Source organism: Pimephales promelas, chromosome 11 (assembly GCF_988280905.1).
Source record: "Pimephales promelas chromosome 11, fPimPro1.hap1.1, whole genome shotgun sequence".
Lineage (NCBI taxonomy): Eukaryota > Metazoa > Chordata > Actinopteri > Cypriniformes > Leuciscidae > Pimephales > Pimephales promelas.
This window is the reverse complement of record NC_142779.1, coordinates 4,222,359-4,240,707: the sequence shown is the minus strand read 5'-3', so window position 1 is coordinate 4,240,707 and position 18,349 is coordinate 4,222,359. Positions and strand designations below refer to the sequence as shown.

Sequence of the window (18,349 nt, the reverse complement as noted above, 5' to 3'; positions counted from 1 at the left end):
TAGGAGTTGCTTTAATCTAAAATTGTAAACTCTGGTTAATTACATCCTCTTAAAGAGAAGTTAATTATACATAATCATAGCAGATGAGCAGTGTCGTTTATGTTAATGGCGCATAGCAGATGAGTCGAGATGAGTCGCCATGTTTGCAACTTCATTCAATCTGTTAAACCACCAGGTTAAGGTTAATATAGGTTAATATACAGTACATCTACAGAGAGAGCGATATCATTATACTGTATTAAAAACCGATCCCCCTCATATTATTTAATATTATTATATTAAATCGTATAAAAATACTATTAAGAAAGCGGAACTACATATTAAGTGTTTAGTTCTCGGTCGAACTGAATTGTGTGACGTACTTCCTCTTTAAGAGAAGCAACATGGCCACTGGCGCAGAGGTAAACAAAATACGAGATTCCAAATACGTTGAGTGTTAATCTAACTGACGTCTTTATTGTTTATTTATATACTTTTATATTATTGAATAGTTGTTATAACTATGGAATTATTGGTTGTCTGTTGACAGAACACTATTCTTATTGGCATGGCTAACAATGCTAACATCAGTCTCGGATGTTCAGTATCTCAGATTTCAGTGATATTATGGATATTACTAGCCCTGTATGCGCGGTAACGTTACATTGCTATCTTCCCCGTTCAGGTTGTTGCTCCCAGCAATGAAGAGGAATCCGCAGAGACTCCAGCAGCGCTGAAGAGGGAAGATAGACTCAGAAAGTTCAGAGAGCTTCATTTCAAGAGGGTAACTACGTCAAATTTCTCCTCATATCACTGAAATAATTAAACCGAGACCATTTATTATAGATAATTAATTAAAATGTGACCATTTATTATAGATAATGCCCAGTTTAAATCTGTCATTAACATTTGTCTTGGGTGATTTGATAATATCACATTCACGAGTGGTCAGATGTGACCGATTACACCTGGTAACGTTAGCAACACTTGTCTCCTTTAACGTTAGCCACTTGTAATTGTATTTTTCAGCAAAACTATTGTTTTTTCATACTTTGGTCGAATTTGGAGTATCAGTATTTTGCTTCCACCTCATGTCTTATTTCAAGGGGAGAAAAGAGAAAAATACACATTTAACTTTTTCACGCTTTTTATGTAATGTGCTTCTGAAGATTTGAATCAAAATGTATATCTTTAAAGGCTGTTTTGTCAAAATGAGATTTTCTTATTTACTAAATCATAAATCTTCTCTTCCAAACAAAGGTTTGGTCCTATATCAGTTGGAAATGAATGCAAATTGGTTTATATTAAATTAGATAAAGCAGTGGTTCTCAAAACTGTCCTGGAATACCACCAGCCCTGCTCGTTTTGTATGTCTCCCTGTATTTCTCACATCCATTTCAGGTCTTGCAGTCTCTACTAATCAGCTCATGAGTTGATTTCAGTGTGATAGATGAGGGAGATACACAAAATGTGCAGGACGGGTTGGAGAGCCACTGCATTTTCTAATTAAATTTGAACCAATTTCATATTTAATTAGGACATGAAATAAATAGACACGATTGGATTTATTTCAAAAATATATAAATCCAATGGCTTACTGCACCTTTAATGGAGGGGAGTCTTTGTCAAAATGGCATATGATGCCTGCTTTGTGAGGCATGTGTAAGGACCTTTAGTGTAGTTGTTGTAGATCGAGAGCAAACTCTGTGCTGTTGTTGCTTTGGGTGAAAACTGTTGACACGGCACAACAGAACCTGCTCAATACATCCATATGAAATGTGATTGTGTTCTGTTGGTAGAATGAGGCCCGTAAGCTCAATCATCAGGAGGTGGTGGAGGAGGACAAGAGACTGAAGCTGCCCTCAAACTGGGAGGCCAAGAAAGCTCGTCTAGAGTATGAACTCGCAGTGGACCAAAAGAAGAAGGTACAAGACTTGAATTCACGCCTTTATATTTTGTTCAAACCTTGTCTATATGTCCCAAAACCAAGGCTTTTTCATATTTTCACTCCTTGAAATTACTTCAGTTTTACCGCCTGAAAATCACATTATCTGGAAAGCAATATTTGGACATTATTATAATGAAAAGGATCACAAGTAGATAATGCCTATGAATATGTTTTGAAAAATAAAACTTATTTGCTTAAATATCTGATTACGAAACACAAATTGGCTGTTTAAAGCATTTTCTCTTTAATGTGATAAAAACACTAAATAATAATTTTGACTGTGTTTTGATATGTAATTTATGTTGGTGTAGTAAGATGCTGGAAAAAGCTTTAAAATGGACCTGGAATCTGACCTTAGAAAAGGTGTACGAACCCTGTGTGATCAAAGCTGTATTTTCAGCATCACATGATCCTTCAGGAATCATTCTAATGTGATTAAAATAATATTTCTGATTATTATCAATGTTAAAAACAGTTGTGCTTTTTGAAAACAGTGATAGTTTTATTTTTTTCAGGATTCTTTGATAAATAAATGTCAATTGAATTTGATGAAAAAAAGTATTTTTTAACATTGTAAATGTCTTTACTGTAACTTTTAATCAATATAATGCACTGTTACTGAGAAAAAAGTCTCACTGACCCCAAACAGTAGTGTTATTTGCTGTCATCAATCAAGCACTGATTCTGAGAATGCAGTCTGTGAGGACGAGTGTGTGACGCAGTGATTTCTGTTTGTGTGTCAGGAGTGTGCGGAGCGTGGCGAGGACTACAACCGTGTGAAGCTCCTGGAGATCAGCGCTGAAGATGCAGAGAGATGGGAGAGAAAGAAAAAGAAGAAAAACCCTGATCCAGGGTTCTCCGGTATAAAACACTCATTTGTTACATCATGAATATTATTAAGCAGCAGTCTGATTGATTGGCTGAGACGAAGAGGGAATCTGGCTGCCATGTGTGATGCTGGAAATGTGAAAATGAAAACATGCAGAGCTTGTGTTTCACGCCTGGTTATCATTGGTTCTGGCAATTATCATTTTCCTTCTGCTTCTCCTTGTAAGACCCTTTTTCCAGACCCCCACAGCTGGACTGGAAATGTGTTTTAATTCATGTGTGTGTAGGGTACGCCGAGGCCCAGTTGAGACAGTACCAGAGACTGACGAGGCAGATCAAGCCAGATATGGACAACTATGAGAAACAGAGAGAGGAGTGGTGAGACTATTTATTCTCATTCAACCTCTGAAATATGTATATCAAGCCTCTAATTCAACACTGCTGAATTCAATCACAATGTGGCTTAGTGCAATTATCAAATCACAAAGCCTGCGGTGTAATTAATTAAATATATGCTGGATGTTTTTGAGTGAAGAGCTGCTCGGTGTTCTTTTACAATGTTCCTTTTGCAGTTTTACTGTAATGTTATTATTATAATCATATTCATATCTCTTTTTTGAAAAATTTAATTGTGCATCCCAGCAAAACTAGAGCTTTTTTTAAAGCCACATTTTAAGTCGCATCTTTTCTCAAATTTTGCAGCCCTATTTAAGAATATGGATTGATAGTGGAATCGACCGAATGACTGCTTTATTTAATCATATGAAGGTTTTTTGTCTCATAAAATATAACATAATGCAATATAATAGTGTTCTTTTCATTATAATGATAGTGAATGGAGACTAATATCTTTATCATCATTTCAAAATGACAAGAAATTAAAAAGTCTTTTAATTATGAGGCATTCATACCTATTATTGACGTTACATGTGGTGTGGCGCATCTTCAAAAGCAATTGAGGAAAAGTTTAATGAAGGTCAACTTTTGTGGCTGTTCTGCTGATGCTAATGGCAGTGTTGTAGTCGAGACCACCTCACTCGAGTCCGAGTCGACATCGAGACCAGAGAGAGTCGAGTCCGAGTCAAGACCGAGTCCATAGAGAGTCGAGTCCGAGTCGAGTCCGAGACCAGAGATGGTCGAGTCCGAGTCGAGTCCGAGACCAGAGATGGTCGAGTCCGAGTCGAGACCAGTGAGGGTTTTTTTTTTTTACTGAATTTACTTAGAGTTTAAAAAAATATGATCAGTTTAGGGTAAAAAGGCCACATAGTAGGTGGTGTTAAAAGTAATTTTATTACAATTTGTCATGCGCAGTTGCGCACTAGAAAATCACCAATCACTGGGCGTGTCAATCAATTTAAAGAAATATTTTATTAACATACATTAATAATCATGAAAAATATTTTGAATTGAACTCGAGTGGACTCGGGAATAATTCCGAGTCCTAAAAAAAAAAATGTTCGAGTACGAGTCAATTCCGAGTCCAAATGGACACGAGTCCATGACAAGACCAAGACCATTAAAATATGGTCTCGAGACCGAGTCCGAGACGAGTCCGAGTCTCGAGTACTACAACACTGGCTAATGGTACATAAACTACACGCTATATATAAAAATGATGTGATTTCATTTACTCCTAGTGGAGAAGATTTCCACCCGACCTCCAACAGTCTGATTCACGGCACTCACGTTCCCTCTAAAGAGAGCATCGACCGCATGGTGGACGACGTGGAGAAACAGTAAGAATCTGTGTTTGTTTTTTACGCGGTGAATCTGTTGTAAGTCAGCCGAAGCACCTGGTGAACAGATCTGTTCACACACACCTCAGAGACGACAGATAGCGGCTCTTTTCAATGCGATGTTTCTCAGCCTCCTCGTGTGTGTGTGTTTGTTCCTCGCTCCAGATGTGTTTGCCGTAGCGTGCCTGTCGCACATGCATGTGTGCGCCCGCGAGGGTTTGTTTATGCGTGAGAAGGCATTCTTCTATTTTGGAGGAGCTGCTTTTAGCTTCTGAGAAACATTAGACAGGGCTACGGCTGCCAGATTGTGACGCACAAACACTCTTTGAAGATGTTTGAAGTGATGTTTGTGTGTGTGTGCGTGGGGGTCTAGTTGATGGACTAAACTGACATTGTCTGTTGAAGCATCAAACTTTTAGAAATGAACGTCTAAAGAGTAAAACTGGGTAATATATCAGATGTGTGGTGCTTCTGTGATGATTTTGCGTCATTACGTCACATCTGTACACACACATCTTTCGGCTAGTAGGCTATATTGCGTGTGAGGATGCTGGAGATTTGTCAAACAAAAAGGGGTAGAAAAATGTGTACTGTGTGTAAAGAAATCCTCTCTTGTGTTGAATTTAGGGCTGTCGAAGGTAACGCAACAGAATTTGACCCTATGAATCACCCGTAGTTCAATCCAGAGCTGCCAGATCCGTGTTTTTTCCCTACACCAAACATTATTTGAACTGTAGCGTGCCTTCCATCCATTAACCATGAAGAGCTTTTTACTTCTGATAAGAAAGTCTTAGCTTTACGTATTATAGCATGACAAAAACATGCATGAACATTAAATGGTATTTTGAAAGAGACGATGTACAACTTGCCAAAATGAATCATGCCTCGTGGAATCACTCAATCTGTGTTTGAACAATGTCACGTAACGTTGCATTTACCTCAGGAAGGTTATCCAGCGTTCAGTTTTTTTTGTTGGCTATTAAAGAAACACTTGAGAGGAGCTGATTTACTGTTAATTGTGGCAACTTTTTTACATTTTTCGTCTAATATTTATATTTTCTTTTATTTCAGGTATATCAATTTACAGAAATGTTTTATAGTGGTTTTAGTTAACAATAACCGCACTGACTAAAGAGCATGTCATTCAATGGATTTTTTTTATGACTTTGCGGGCAAAAAAAATCTGATTTAAACTTCAGTATCAAAACCAGCGATTCAATTCTTTGAATCAGTTTGAATCACTTTTTCTGTGAATCAGTTTAAACCATTCATTTTAAGGAATCGATTACTGATTAATCGCTCGGTAATGATTTGTTTACTGAAAAACACTGTGGATTATTTGTAACTAGGTTGTTGTTTTAGTTCTTTCATGCTGTTTCTTCAGATTGATTTTAGTTTTTTTTTCTATATTCCAACCCTTTTTAGAGTTCAAAAATGTGTGTGTAATCTACGTTTATGTTTTCTTGTGTGTTTAGGATTGAAAAGCGTGCGAAATACAGTCGCCGCAGGGCCTACAACGACGACGCGGACATCGATTACATCAACGAGAGGAACGCCAAGTTCAACAAGAAGGCTGAACGTTTCTACGGGAAATACACCGCGGAGATCAAACAGAACCTGGAGAGAGGAACGGCCGTGTAGAGACTTACTCTCGACTCCATCCGCTAAGTCATTCGCAAATATTTTTAAGAGTTTTTTTCTCCTAGTCTATGGTGATAGTTTTTTTTTTTTCCATATTCTATTTTATAAAAATGTTCATTCTGGCAAAATGATTTGCCTGCAGTGGGAAAGCAGATGTCTACCTGTCAGAGTTTCGCTTTAGTGATATTTGATCAGTTGATATTTACTTCAATAAAGCAATTTCATATCAAACACACTTGACTTCATGGTGCAAAACATTTGTACCACAGCATTGGCGATTTGTTGATTCTGGTTGGACTGGAAAGTTAAAGCTAACACAATTTAATTTACATTTAAAGACGTTATTTGGACTACCCACTACTTATCTACCACTCATATTCAATGTGACGGTCACATGAAAACGTACTATTGTTTGAAAAGTTCATGATGGAATAATCCCTACTGAAGGTTTTAACTCCCAATATTTGGCAGTATTATAGTATATACTGTTTAGCATTCATTTAGTTGTAAGTTTTCAGTTCTAAATGCGGACAATAGCTGAATTATATCATTTAATTTAGCTAGATGAAGAACTTCAACTTAAAAAAAACACGTATACGAGAAGCGTTGGCAACTAAGTTTGTTAAAGTGCTAAAATGACAAAATAAAATCAAAGCTATTTAGAAAAATAGTACAAATGACAATTACTAAAACTAAATTTAAAGGGGGAAAAAATGATAGCTAATTCAAAATGAATAAATACTACAATATTTTATAAATAATACTAAAATAATAATGCACCATGTTCTTTCTGTACTAGTCATGGCTGTTTATTACTTTATAGACTTTATACTTTATTACTATTTATATACATAAAGAAGTGCATTTTAGAAATGAAAACAAGTTCATTTGTTAACTGTGTAGGCTACTAATTAAAAGAACTTGACTCCAGACAGTTTTATTTAGCATTATTATTGAACGCTTGAGGTGTAAGAGGCACATTGACCACCTGAGGTGTGTATTAACTTGCAATAATTAAATCCAAATTGAGTTATTGCATGCATACATCGGGGAAAGAGAGAGCGATTAAGCGACTGCATCAGTAACTGTGAGAACTCGACGTGGTCGTTTATCTTATTTTAAGGTTACTTCAACATCAAAGTGTCAATTGTGTTATCTCCGTCATTGTTGCCCTTAAGCGTCGTGAGATAAGAGGCTTGCGACCTGAACCAACTTCAAAGCGAATCACAGATCTTCCCAGACTGTTGTAGCTGTCTGTTACTGTAAATCATATAAATAATAAAGCATCGTCACAGCACTTTCTAGTATGATTTAAAGTAAATGGTTCATCAAATTTGCTTTCATCAAGGCCCCCGTTCAAATCCACAAGCAAAGTCATAGGACTGACCGTGTATCCGGGATCTCTGGCATCTGCATAAATGAATATGTTATGAATTATCCCTGTTGGGGGAGCAGGGGTAATTGTCTTTGGGCGGCTGCTTTCAAAGCTCGGCGTGTTGAGAATTAGAGCCATGCGTGTTTATGATATCCTGCTTTTGTTCTCAGTGGCAGTATTGGCTGCGGGTGATTAGATGAAGGGGGCCACACAAATCAAACCCTTTGATATCTGAGCTGCTCATTGGCCAACTTTCTTCATATTGACCTCGTTTTTCAGATATGGAGAAATTGGGCTTCCATTGTGAGAAAGAAATACCATTCAACAGTTTCTCCTCAAAACCATACGTCACAATCCATAAGAGCCGCAGTCATGAATTAAACAGAGCTGTGGGTGTTTTTACTGTTTTACAGAGCGACAAATGTCTGTCAAAGGCTCGTCATGTCTGACTGGTTCTTGCTTTATGATCCCAATCTCGCTTCCCAATCACCGGAAGGAAGACTTGTTCTGTTTCTGGAGGATTGGAGTGATTATGTATGTTAACCTTTAGATTTATCTGTCGCTCTGTGTTTGGTTCCCTGAGTTTAGACATAATAATAAAATAATAATAATATATATTAGGGCTGTGCAAAAATTAATTGCGATTAATCACATCCAAAATAAAAGTCTGTGTTTACATAATATATTTGTGTGTGCTGTATATAATTATTTTGTATATATAAATACCTTTGCATGCATGTATATATTTAAGAATTATTTGCGCTTAAATTCTGTATATATATATATATATATATATAAATACATAATCTAAATTATATAAATATAAATATTTTATATATGAATAACACGTTTTCTTAAATATATACATGCATGTGTGTGTATTTATATATACAAAATAATTATACACAGCACACACAAATATATTATGTAAACACAGACTTTTATTTTGGATGCGATTAATCGCAATTAATTTTTGCACAGCCCTAATATATATATGTTAGTATATATATAGAGAGAGAGAGAGAGAGAGAGAGAGAGAGAGAGAGAGAGAGAGAGAGAGAGATAGAGAGAGAGAGACAGAGAGACACGGATGGATGGATGGATGGATAGATTTTTTTTCAATATTACTGTGTAGTTTTTATGTGATATGCAATATGTATATGAAAATACACTACCATTCAAATGAGTTTGGGATCGTTAAGATTTTTTTGTTTTTGATAGTCTCTTATGTTCACTAAGGCTCAATTTATTTGCTAAAAATCAGAAAGATTTTGCTATATTATTACAATTTAAAATAACTGTTTTCTATTTAAAAAAAAAAGTAAAATGCAATTTATTCCTGTGATCAAAGCTGAATTTTCAGCATCATTACTCCAGTCTTCAGTGTCTCACATGATCTTTTAGAAATCATTCTAATGATTTGCAAAAAGTAATTTCTAGACGTAGACGTAGATTTAAGTGACAACAATGAATGCAATGTCACATTTCTTGTGTGCTGTATATAGGAACTGATATTTCTGGCTGATAACATTTGTTCTGTGTAAACTCACATGCAACGCTTATAGATTGTGTTTAGTGTGCTCCCACGCTGGAGACGCAGGTTCGAGTCCCGCTCGGAGTGGGTAGAGTAGGACCGGTTACTAGGGTTGGGTATCGTTTGAATTTGAACGATTCTGATTCTGATTCTTTGTTTTGATTCCGGTTCCTAAAGATTCTCGATTCCGATTCTTTTAAGAGGCAGGGTCAAAAAAGTTTAGCAAACCTTGCTAACCAAAGGTCTTTCTGAAGGAAATACTCCTTCTGTCACAAATATTCCTCTTGTCACAAATTTTGCATTTTGCCGAGATTTCATTATTTTTAGAAAAGTGAAGCCACACTTTGGACCGCCGATGTATGCTACTCATGTTCGACTCGCGCGGTTATGCCAACACCTCCGGTAGACGCTTCTTCGTTGGTGGTGTTCAGCGGTTTCTTCTTCCGGTCGGCGGACTGTGAATATCGAAACTAGGAATCGAAATTTTTACTTTTGAACGATTCCGCAAAAAACTAAAAGTTAGTCCCAGTTCCAATCGATACTCGATACCCAACCCTACCGGTTACATTTGGTGCCGTGACCCGGATGGGAGTGAGGTTTAGGGGGGTGAGTGTCGCATACATTGGCCAGTAAGAGCTGTGCGTGTAAACCTCATTCCCCGGGCCTCAAAAGGCACTCTAGTAACTGTCAATAGAGGCTGCGGTCTTAAGCATCTTTGTTAGCGCCCGTCTCCCACGCCAGCCACCCGGGTTCGAATCCCGCTCGGGGTTAGATCGACTAGGACTGGTTACATATGGTGCCATGACCCGGGTGGAAGTGAGTGTAACAGACGTAGGCTAGTAAGAGCTGTGTGTGTAAACCTCACTCCCCTGGCCTCAAGAGGCGCGCTAGGTGATTTGGTTTCAAGTTGTCCAAAGTTTGTCACAAGGTTAGATCTAGAAGGGGAAGTCAGGTAAGAGTTTGTCAGATTTTTAGAGTCAGAAGCATGGTTATTTCCAAAAGATAGTTTAAAAATGGCCAATAAACCTACTTAGTCCACTTCTTTATAGAGCTGTTTCACTTTCATATAAGAGTTTAAGGATCAATCAAATGATTCTTTTAAGCGAAATGCAGATGAGACGGATTCAATTATTTCAGTAGTTTTCAGGCCTGTCTGTGTGCCGGAGATTGATGGATACTGAATGAGTTTCCTTTGCGGACTTGTGTGATGGATGTTTCGGGAGAAAATCAGTGTGTAGGCGCCGCAAGATTACACTCATGTGATGAGCGCAAATAACCGCCTGGCATCCGTGGCATCACAAAAAGCGAATTAAACATCAAATACAGTTTGCCTGCGAGGGCTTACATGTACCATTTTTCTCAAACTGAAATGAAAAGGCATCTTGTGTGTGGCGAACAATGGCTTTCTTTATCGGCATCTTTATATCCTTTTTTTCCCCCCGACTGTATTTCTCTCTGTGCTCATCAGGACTCCTCTGTGACCGTGCCAGGGCTTTCCAGACTCGAGGCCTGTGGTGTCTCCCGTTGGCAAACTGCAAGTGCACATTAGAACGAGTGAGGAATAGCTGGAAATCTGTGTGAATAGAAAAGAGTCGGATCTTTGTGTTTGCGCACCGTTGATTTGAGCGCATCTCTTATCAAGTGATCCGTATTGCGATTGTTACTTCATCCATAATTTCCGTGTCCATCCCTGAGGCAGAGGGACATCTGATCTGTGATCAGGAACAGCTGTAGGATCATCTGCACTGCTGACAGTACTGAGGAGAACAAACCTATCTGGCAAATGCCAATTCTGCTTTGAAAATATGATTAACCCTTTGAGTTCATTTTCTACATCTTTGCAAGAAATGAATTTCATCATTCAGTGTTCCTGGTATTCCTCAATTAAAGGATTAGTTCACTTTTCAAAAAAACTTTTGCTGATAATTTACTCACCCCCATGTCATCCAAGATGTCCATGTCTTTCTTTCTTCAGTCGAAAAGAAATTAAGGTTTTTGATGAAAACATTCCAGGATTTTTCTCCATATAATGGACTTCAATGGGGTCCAAACGGTTCAAGGCCCAAATGAGAGTTTCAGTGCAGCTTCAAAGGCGTTTAAACGATTCCAGACGACGCATAAGGGCCTTACCAAGCGAAATGATCGCTCATTTAAAAAATAAATAACAAAGTTTAAGTTTTGTAAGCTCAAATGCTCGCCTTGCTCTGTTCTGTGTGACTCTCCTGTTCGAACTCGTTCATCAAAATGAAGATAAATTGAAATGAAATTTGATGAGATCAATTAGTTAAATATATTTAAATACAAAGTAGTTATTTTAAATTGTAATATTTTACTGCATTTTTTAATTAAAAAAAATATCCAGCACTGGTGATCAAATTCAAAACCATTAAAGACTCTTAACGACGATCCCAAACGGATGGCAAAGATGATTTAAATATAAAAATAGAGGAAAGTAGTTTTTTTTTTAAATTAAATAAATAGTACAATATATAAAAATAATAATAAACAGATTACTCAATAAACAATGTGATAATGATATATTGTGAATCCCAAAACTTTAATACTGTAAATGAGTTCACATTTCTGACCACTTTACTTTACGGTACAATGTGTTTACAAGTAAAATAGGAGATAAAAAAAGTTCAGGACTTGATTGTATCCATCAGGAATTGATTGGATTGCGAAAAGTGGCCCTTACGAAAGAAAGCGTTCATGTGATTGGAAGGGATTGAAATTAAGAGGGATTGGTGACTTCTGAAAAGAAAAAAACAATGTGCACTGATGAATCATGAGAGCATTAAAGTGCTTTAACTAAAGCAGAAAGTGTTGATTTTGACTCCACATTGACTTCAAATGTAAATTCACATTTCTCAAGTGACGATTTCAAGTATTCCCAACTAACCCGTTTTCTTCTTGCATTTGCATATATATTAGCTAGACACCCGTGGAACGCCGTGTGTCAGTGAATGTCTGAGATGCTTCATTCCGATCTTATCAGCACACAGCAAAAACAAAAGATCCTTCAGAACGATACTGTCTCTTCTTGTGCTCCAAAACATGCTTCGTCAGATTCTGTGGTGAGTTACACAACACTGACTTCAATTTATTCGTGTACAAACAAATGTCACATAATCACCGCCAGCCCAGTGAGTTTCTGAAATGTTTTATAATCTCTGCATTAGGGTGGAGAGTAAACAGCCATGCTCATATAAACCTGCATATGCTCACATCTAGGGAGCAGAAGAGACGTGGAGGAGGTAATAACTAAACCTTTTTATCACCATTATCAGTTTAGGCATAAGATAAAAGGTGTGTGGTATTTACAATCCTCCCTCCTTAGTTCAAGCAATTGCACAAAAATCATCAGGCTTTCTTCAGAGGTGATAATAGTCAAGAGTGAACATGTTGAAAAGAGCAGCACAACAATAGGCGTTTTGGCACGAGCTCTCTGGCTAAAACACACAGGCCTACGGAGACTTTGACTTGCTCGTGCCAAACCAAGCTTCTCTGTAGACACTGTGTGTGCTGAATACAACTACTGGATCGTGTATAGAATTCGTCGTACACCGCAATTTATCAGACTAAAATCATTAATTAAAACCACCAAACACCGGAGGGAAGAGTGTGGGTGGGATTGAGCGAGAGAACATTCCAACTCATTAACTGTGTTGAGGAGGAGTATTCCTCGGTCTCGAGACAACATGTCGGCACACATCAGATGCTGCTCTTTCAGTGCCAGCAAATGACAGTTTGATTGAACGACTTGATTTGTCAGTTTAAGGATAAAAAAAACAGGCCTGTTTTCTGTGCTATTAGTGTCACCAAGCGGAGATTGTTTTAATTGTGCCGACTGCCGAAAGTTGTTTGGATGCTCAATTTGCTTTGACTTATTTAGTTTTCTGTCACGCATATTTAGCTATCGTTCGGCACTGATTTGTGTGTGGGAGAACAGTCTAACATTGTTTTACTCATATTTCATGAGCAATTGTGTAATGTTATTCTGATTTGTAATGACTACTGTAAATATTTTTTGGGGAAAACTTGCAATGATTCGATGTCTGCGAAGGCCTCATCAACAACAACTACTGTGCAAGGGCAACAGCGCCACCCAGAGTTCAGAATATAAAGATCGGATTGTTTTCATGTATTAGATCTCATTCTCTTCCAGCAAAATACCCTCTTCACATTGCAAAGACACTACGAATGTTTAATTGGGAGTTAATCCTACGAAAATATGTGCAGGTTACATTTTTGACAATTTAGAAAGCAAGTGTGTCATTCAAAATGTGCTTGAAATCATTATCAAGCCTAAAAATAGCATTAATGTTCTGATCAATAGATCATGTATAATATGCACTTAAATTTTGGTGTAGAATGACTCCAGACATGTTTTGTCAAAGTCACTTACCCTGCATTTATCTATTATGGATCTAAACTTTGAGTTAAAAGCAAGTGAGCAATTCGGTAAACACTACCAGGTGATATTAATCTAGTGGTCTGTCCTTTAGAGATATATGGGTATTTATGCCACTTTACAGGTGTTGTTTTTGAACTGTAACTTTCAACTAAATTGGAAAGTCATTTATAACCTAAGGTGAAATTGATACTTTCTGGAGAAAAACAAACAAGTAAGTGTACAGCAGGATTTTTTTTTGCTATCTTTATTCAGAAACAGTCACCGTACAAACACAAAAACACCAATATGTACACAATATTTCCCACCTGTTTGACATCTTGCCTTCTTCCAATTAAACCAACTTTATATCTGAAAGAAAACATTTATGATGAATTTATGAGTCCCAAGTGACCCACCCCGACCCAAGTGTTCACTACACAAACTATTTACAATATTTACAGTCTATTTACACCATTGCTGAATCTCAGTGTTTATTATTTTTTAGAAGAGTATTTGCCGAAGGGGACCCACTGTCCATATGGCTTCCTGTCCGCCACACTGTCGGCTCTTGATGTTACCTTACTGTCATTAAGCGTCGGGCTGCTTGAAGGTTTGGCAATTGTATTCTGTGAATATAAAGAGGTATGATCAACTTTAATATTCCAGTATGTTCTAACAATCCTAATTTCTTGAATTTTCATGAATGAATCCAAATTTCAAGGTTTAATGAACTTACATTGAGGCTGAAGGTAATTGGCTTTGTCCTGGGTGATGTCTGAGAAGTTTCTGCCTCACCATCATAAGTGGTAACACCGTTTACCTAAAGAGAAAGAAAAAGGGAAAAGGATATTGACCACACTGTCGTCTTGATATAAACCTCACTTCAGTTTTCAGTTCACCCTGGGCTCAAGTCATGCAACAGCAGCAAACTGAAGAGGCTAATGCCAGTGCTGCCCTTCTAATCAGTCTGACATCAAAAACATGATTCATCATGGCGTAACACCGGTTTACATTTTCAATAACATTTTTAAAAGCATAACTTAAAATCTATACACAAGGCTTTGTTCACACTGCACCCATTTCCAATGAATGTTTCATAAATCTGTCTTTTTGCAAGTAATACAATTAATGCTCCTACAGCATCACGATTTACAAAGTAATGCATCCACAGCCTGTGAAGTGATTCAGTATCTCACACTTCATGTGAATAAATAAATTATAATATGATTAATTAAAACGAAAAGCAAACAAAAACGAAAGTTCAATTTTACACATTGATGCCTTTGTAAAAAAAAAAAAAAAAAAAAATAGATATACAAGCCACTAAACGGCTCTGAATTGATCAAAATAATAATAATTTGTATTTTTGCTGCTCATGAACAAAGCCAAAAAATGATTAAATGATGAGTATATATTTCCAAACCCCCATCCATCACCGTAGAATGAGCTCTGTCTGGTCTTCACGCACAGTGAACAGAGGAAGATTCTGGAAAATGACAACCCAGTTCAACCATCAACAAATAAGTCATTTCCTGTAGTTCTAATAGCTGTAAAGTACACTTCTGTTCAAAAGTTTGTGGTCCGTAAGATTTAAAATGTTTTTGAAAAGTCTCTTTATTTTGATAACAAATAAATAACTAAAATAAAAAACACAAACAGTAAAAATAATAATATAAAATCTACTTTAAAATGCAATTTATTCCTGTGATGATTAGGTTGGTTATCAATGTTGTGCTGCTTTTTTGCATTTTTCAAGATTCTTTGAATTAGAAAGTTCAAAAGAACACCAATTACTTGAGCTAGAAATCTTTTGTAACATTATAAATGCCTTTACTGTCACTACTGATCAATTTAATGCATCCATCCTAAAAGTATTAATTTCTTCAAAGAAGAAAAAAAACATTCTACTGACCACAAACTTTTTGTAGAAGTGTTGTGGCTGAAAGTGGCTCAGCTTTATGTGAGGTCAATCTAATGCATGTGGTCTGTTTTCGTTCAACACAAGGCTACCGCTGACATCATACACAGTTACTTAACCTCCGCAGTCGTGCATAAAAGACTTAAAGCTGGTGTCATTCAAGTCATGTGACCTCCCCCTCTCTCCCTCTTTGTCCAAAGGGTGGAGGAGTTTCAGCTCTACAGGAACGATACAAAAAACAATGCAATTGAAGCTAAATACAGCTTCTCAATACAGTGAGAGGAATAATAGCCATGAGCTCATTCATTCACACACACACACACACACACACACACACACACACACACTCAAGCACACAGTAGTACATACTCTTTAACCTGTACCGTTACCTAATCCGGACATGAGCGGTTCATCATTCCATTAAATCCATCAGGCAAAATCATTCATGTCTGAGGAGACAGATTACATGGTGACCCAGGTTGGGTAAGTACAGCGCGCAATCACAGTTTAAAAAGACGCGTTTCAATGGGTTACTCAACGTCCCGAGATCAGATTTAACAAAGTACAGATGAGAATCTTACTGGAGAAATTAGCTGGAATTCCGTTCGGGACGTTCATGCAACATTACAGAATTCTGTCTGTGTGTTAGTCACACGTCTGCAGTCATGTGTGTAAGGCTCACCTGTGCTAGAGACTTCAGCGGTGCCAGGTCAGTCCTCAACCTTTCCTCTTTATCAGATGAAGATCTCCTCTTCTCCTCCTCCTTCAGACTTGCTGGCAGCTCTAAGTTCTGCACTCCCAGAATCCTGGCAGCATTTGCTTTGGCGACATCCAACAGATACTTCTTCTCTGTGGGAGATGTTAGGATGCCAATTAATTATATATACACATTTATTTGTGTGTGTGTGTGTGTATACATGTAGCATATTGCAAGAAGCTGTAAAAAGCTGATCTTACCCTCCAGGCTAAGGCGGATGGAAGAGCGCTCACGGCTGCGAGACCGGCTTCTGTTTGCTCTGGAGTTAATGGGCGAGCGGGAGAAACGGCACCTGTACCGCCCCACAAACCTACTTCCCCTCCAGTAGACTGGAGAACGGCTTCGAGAGCGGGACCGGGAACGCCTGGAGCGTCTGGAGTAGCCGTAGGGAGATGGAGAAGGACTGCGGCGATGGTAGCGTCTGCGGTAGGAACCCCGGGGAGTAGGGCTGTATGAGCGAGAGCGAGCACGGTAGCGGCGAGGAGGAGAATGGTGTGTGTGGCGGCAGCGTGAGCGGCCCGAGCAGCGCGGATGAGAGCGGGAACGGGAGCGGGAACGGGAACGTGAGCGTGAGGAAGAGTCACTGTCGGAGGATGAGCTCCGTGACCTGCGAGAGGAACGGCTTCCTCTGCTGCTGGAGTACGAGCTGTCACTGTCGCTGCTGACGCTGGAGCGGGAGGAGCTGCGACCCGATGGAGCTTCCTGATCAAAGATGGACTTCACACGCTCACGCCGTGGGCTGGTTTCCTGCTTCATGATCAAACCTACAAACACAAAGGATTAGACGTTACTCATTAACTTACAGTTAAATCAATCAGTTCACGGTCAGTGATGAATGCATCCATTGCTTTGCATTGCATACACACACACACACATATATATGAAGGTTTTTACAGAGTGGTTTGTTCAAATATAATTTTCCTGGTTTATTTATTCCTAATAATAATAAAGTTTATATATATTTTTCTGGCTATTGACAGCAATGTCTGATAAAAATTTAAATCTCTAAAGAAAAAAAGATAGATCACAAAAATAAACTCTCTAAAATTGCCTCTCTAAAACCATTCAACTCAACAAAATGAAACAAGATTTGCGAACCTGACTATCTAATGTTCGGATTTGTTTTGGAAATGTATGCAAATTACTAACTGCCTTATGCTTGCTTCAGAAAAAGTATCATACAAAATAATTGTTTTAATTTGACTAATCAACCGGGTCGTATGGTGATATATTTGTTAAACCTATATTCAAATCATAATATAAGACATTACTTGATAAAAAAAAAAAATTGAAGACGATAACAATTGAGAAATCAGCATTGAGTAACGTCGAATGAGAATGTTCCAGAACTGAAAGTAGGTCAGGTGATGTCTCCGCCCCCTCCTGTCAATCAAATTACACAATCTCGCATTTAGAACATTCCGGAATTTCCGTACGAACGAGAAACTGAAAACCAACGTTATAAAAACATCAATTCAACAGAATCCAAATCCCACAATATATATTAAACAATCTGTTCCGATAATGAGCCGTTCACTTTCTAATATCTAACGAACTCTTACCGCATTGTTCGGCGGGGACTGTAGATAACGTTATATAACGTTTTTGTTGTTGAAGTGCTTTGAATAAATAGCATTAATTAAATAGATATGCCATAAGAAACAGTGAACTGTAACTTACCGTCAAAATGACCTGATCCAACAGTAAGAATCTTTGAGGAAAACTCTTTCCGTTATTAACGTTAAATCACACGATACGCGCCTCGAACAAGTTGAAAACGGAGACAATTTTGAACTCCTAACACAAAAAGCTGTGAAATAAACAATTGTTTATTTCCTCGTATGTTTCCTTTTGAGTGAAAGGGCAATTTTTCGAAACAAAGGATCTGGATAGCTGTAAAACCGCAGATGATTTCTCGCGAGTGGTTCAGCGTGAAGTGGCTCGTGTGCAGAGAGAGACCAGTTTCTTTATTCAAACGAAACCCACTGACGTCATCGGAGATTTGGAAAATTCGAGAAGCAGCACTTGAGAAATCCATAGACATGCTAAAGTTTTTGTTTATTTTATTTTTTAAATTTTATTTTGTACTTTAGTGAGATTTTTGTTTATTTCTCTTTCAGAATAGTGGACCGAAAACATCCATAAAACACATTAAGTATTTATTTAATCACACTTGAGTCATTTAAGACTGTGATTAGGAAATACTTTCATATATAGTGTTTGTTGATGTTGTTGTT

The 18,349-nt window shown here is 37.7% G+C and overlaps 2 protein-coding genes across 7 annotated transcripts; one reads left to right on the top strand and one right to left on the bottom strand.

Annotated features, from left to right (window-relative positions):
• Window positions 1-309: 309 nt before the first annotated feature.
• On the top strand, window positions 310-14,402 carry syf2 (SYF2 pre-mRNA-splicing factor). 4 transcript variants are annotated; one of them, XM_089116775.1, is made up of 10 exons: window positions 310-401; window positions 665-763; window positions 1,779-1,904; window positions 2,671-2,788; window positions 3,043-3,133; window positions 4,393-4,491; window positions 5,967-7,810; window positions 7,921-8,041; window positions 10,510-12,118; window positions 12,224-14,402. In XM_089116775.1, the coding sequence occupies exons 1-7, from the start codon at window positions 384-386 to the stop codon at window positions 6,130-6,132; spliced, it is 717 nt and encodes a 238-aa protein (XP_088972901.1). In that variant the 5' UTR covers window positions 310-383; the 3' UTR covers window positions 6,133-7,810; window positions 7,921-8,041; window positions 10,510-12,118; window positions 12,224-14,402. The 4 variants fall into 4 exon arrangements, with proteins under 4 accessions (XP_088972901.1, XP_088972899.1, XP_088972900.1 ...); XM_089116773.1 differs by having other exon boundaries at window positions 5,967-8,041; window positions 10,510-10,595; window positions 11,976-12,118; XM_089116774.1 differs by having other exon boundaries at window positions 5,967-8,041; window positions 11,976-12,118.
• rsrp1 (arginine/serine-rich protein 1) lies at window positions 13,867-18,071 on the bottom strand. Of its 3 annotated transcripts, none has more exons than XM_039671852.2 (5): window positions 17,793-18,071; window positions 16,313-16,876; window positions 16,038-16,204; window positions 14,174-14,257; window positions 13,867-14,063 (listed from the first exon to the last, which is right to left on the bottom strand). In XM_039671852.2, the coding sequence occupies exons 2-5, from the start codon at window positions 16,866-16,868 to the stop codon at window positions 13,932-13,934; spliced, it is 939 nt and encodes a 312-aa protein (XP_039527786.2). In that variant the 5' UTR covers window positions 16,869-16,876; window positions 17,793-18,071; the 3' UTR covers window positions 13,867-13,931. The 3 variants fall into 3 exon arrangements, 1 of the variants encoding a protein (XP_039527786.2); XR_016145477.1 differs by having other exon boundaries at window positions 13,950-14,063; window positions 14,861-16,204; XR_005622914.2 differs by having other exon boundaries at window positions 13,950-14,063; window positions 14,174-15,573; window positions 15,745-16,204.
• Between the last annotated feature and the right edge of the window lie 278 nt (window positions 18,072-18,349).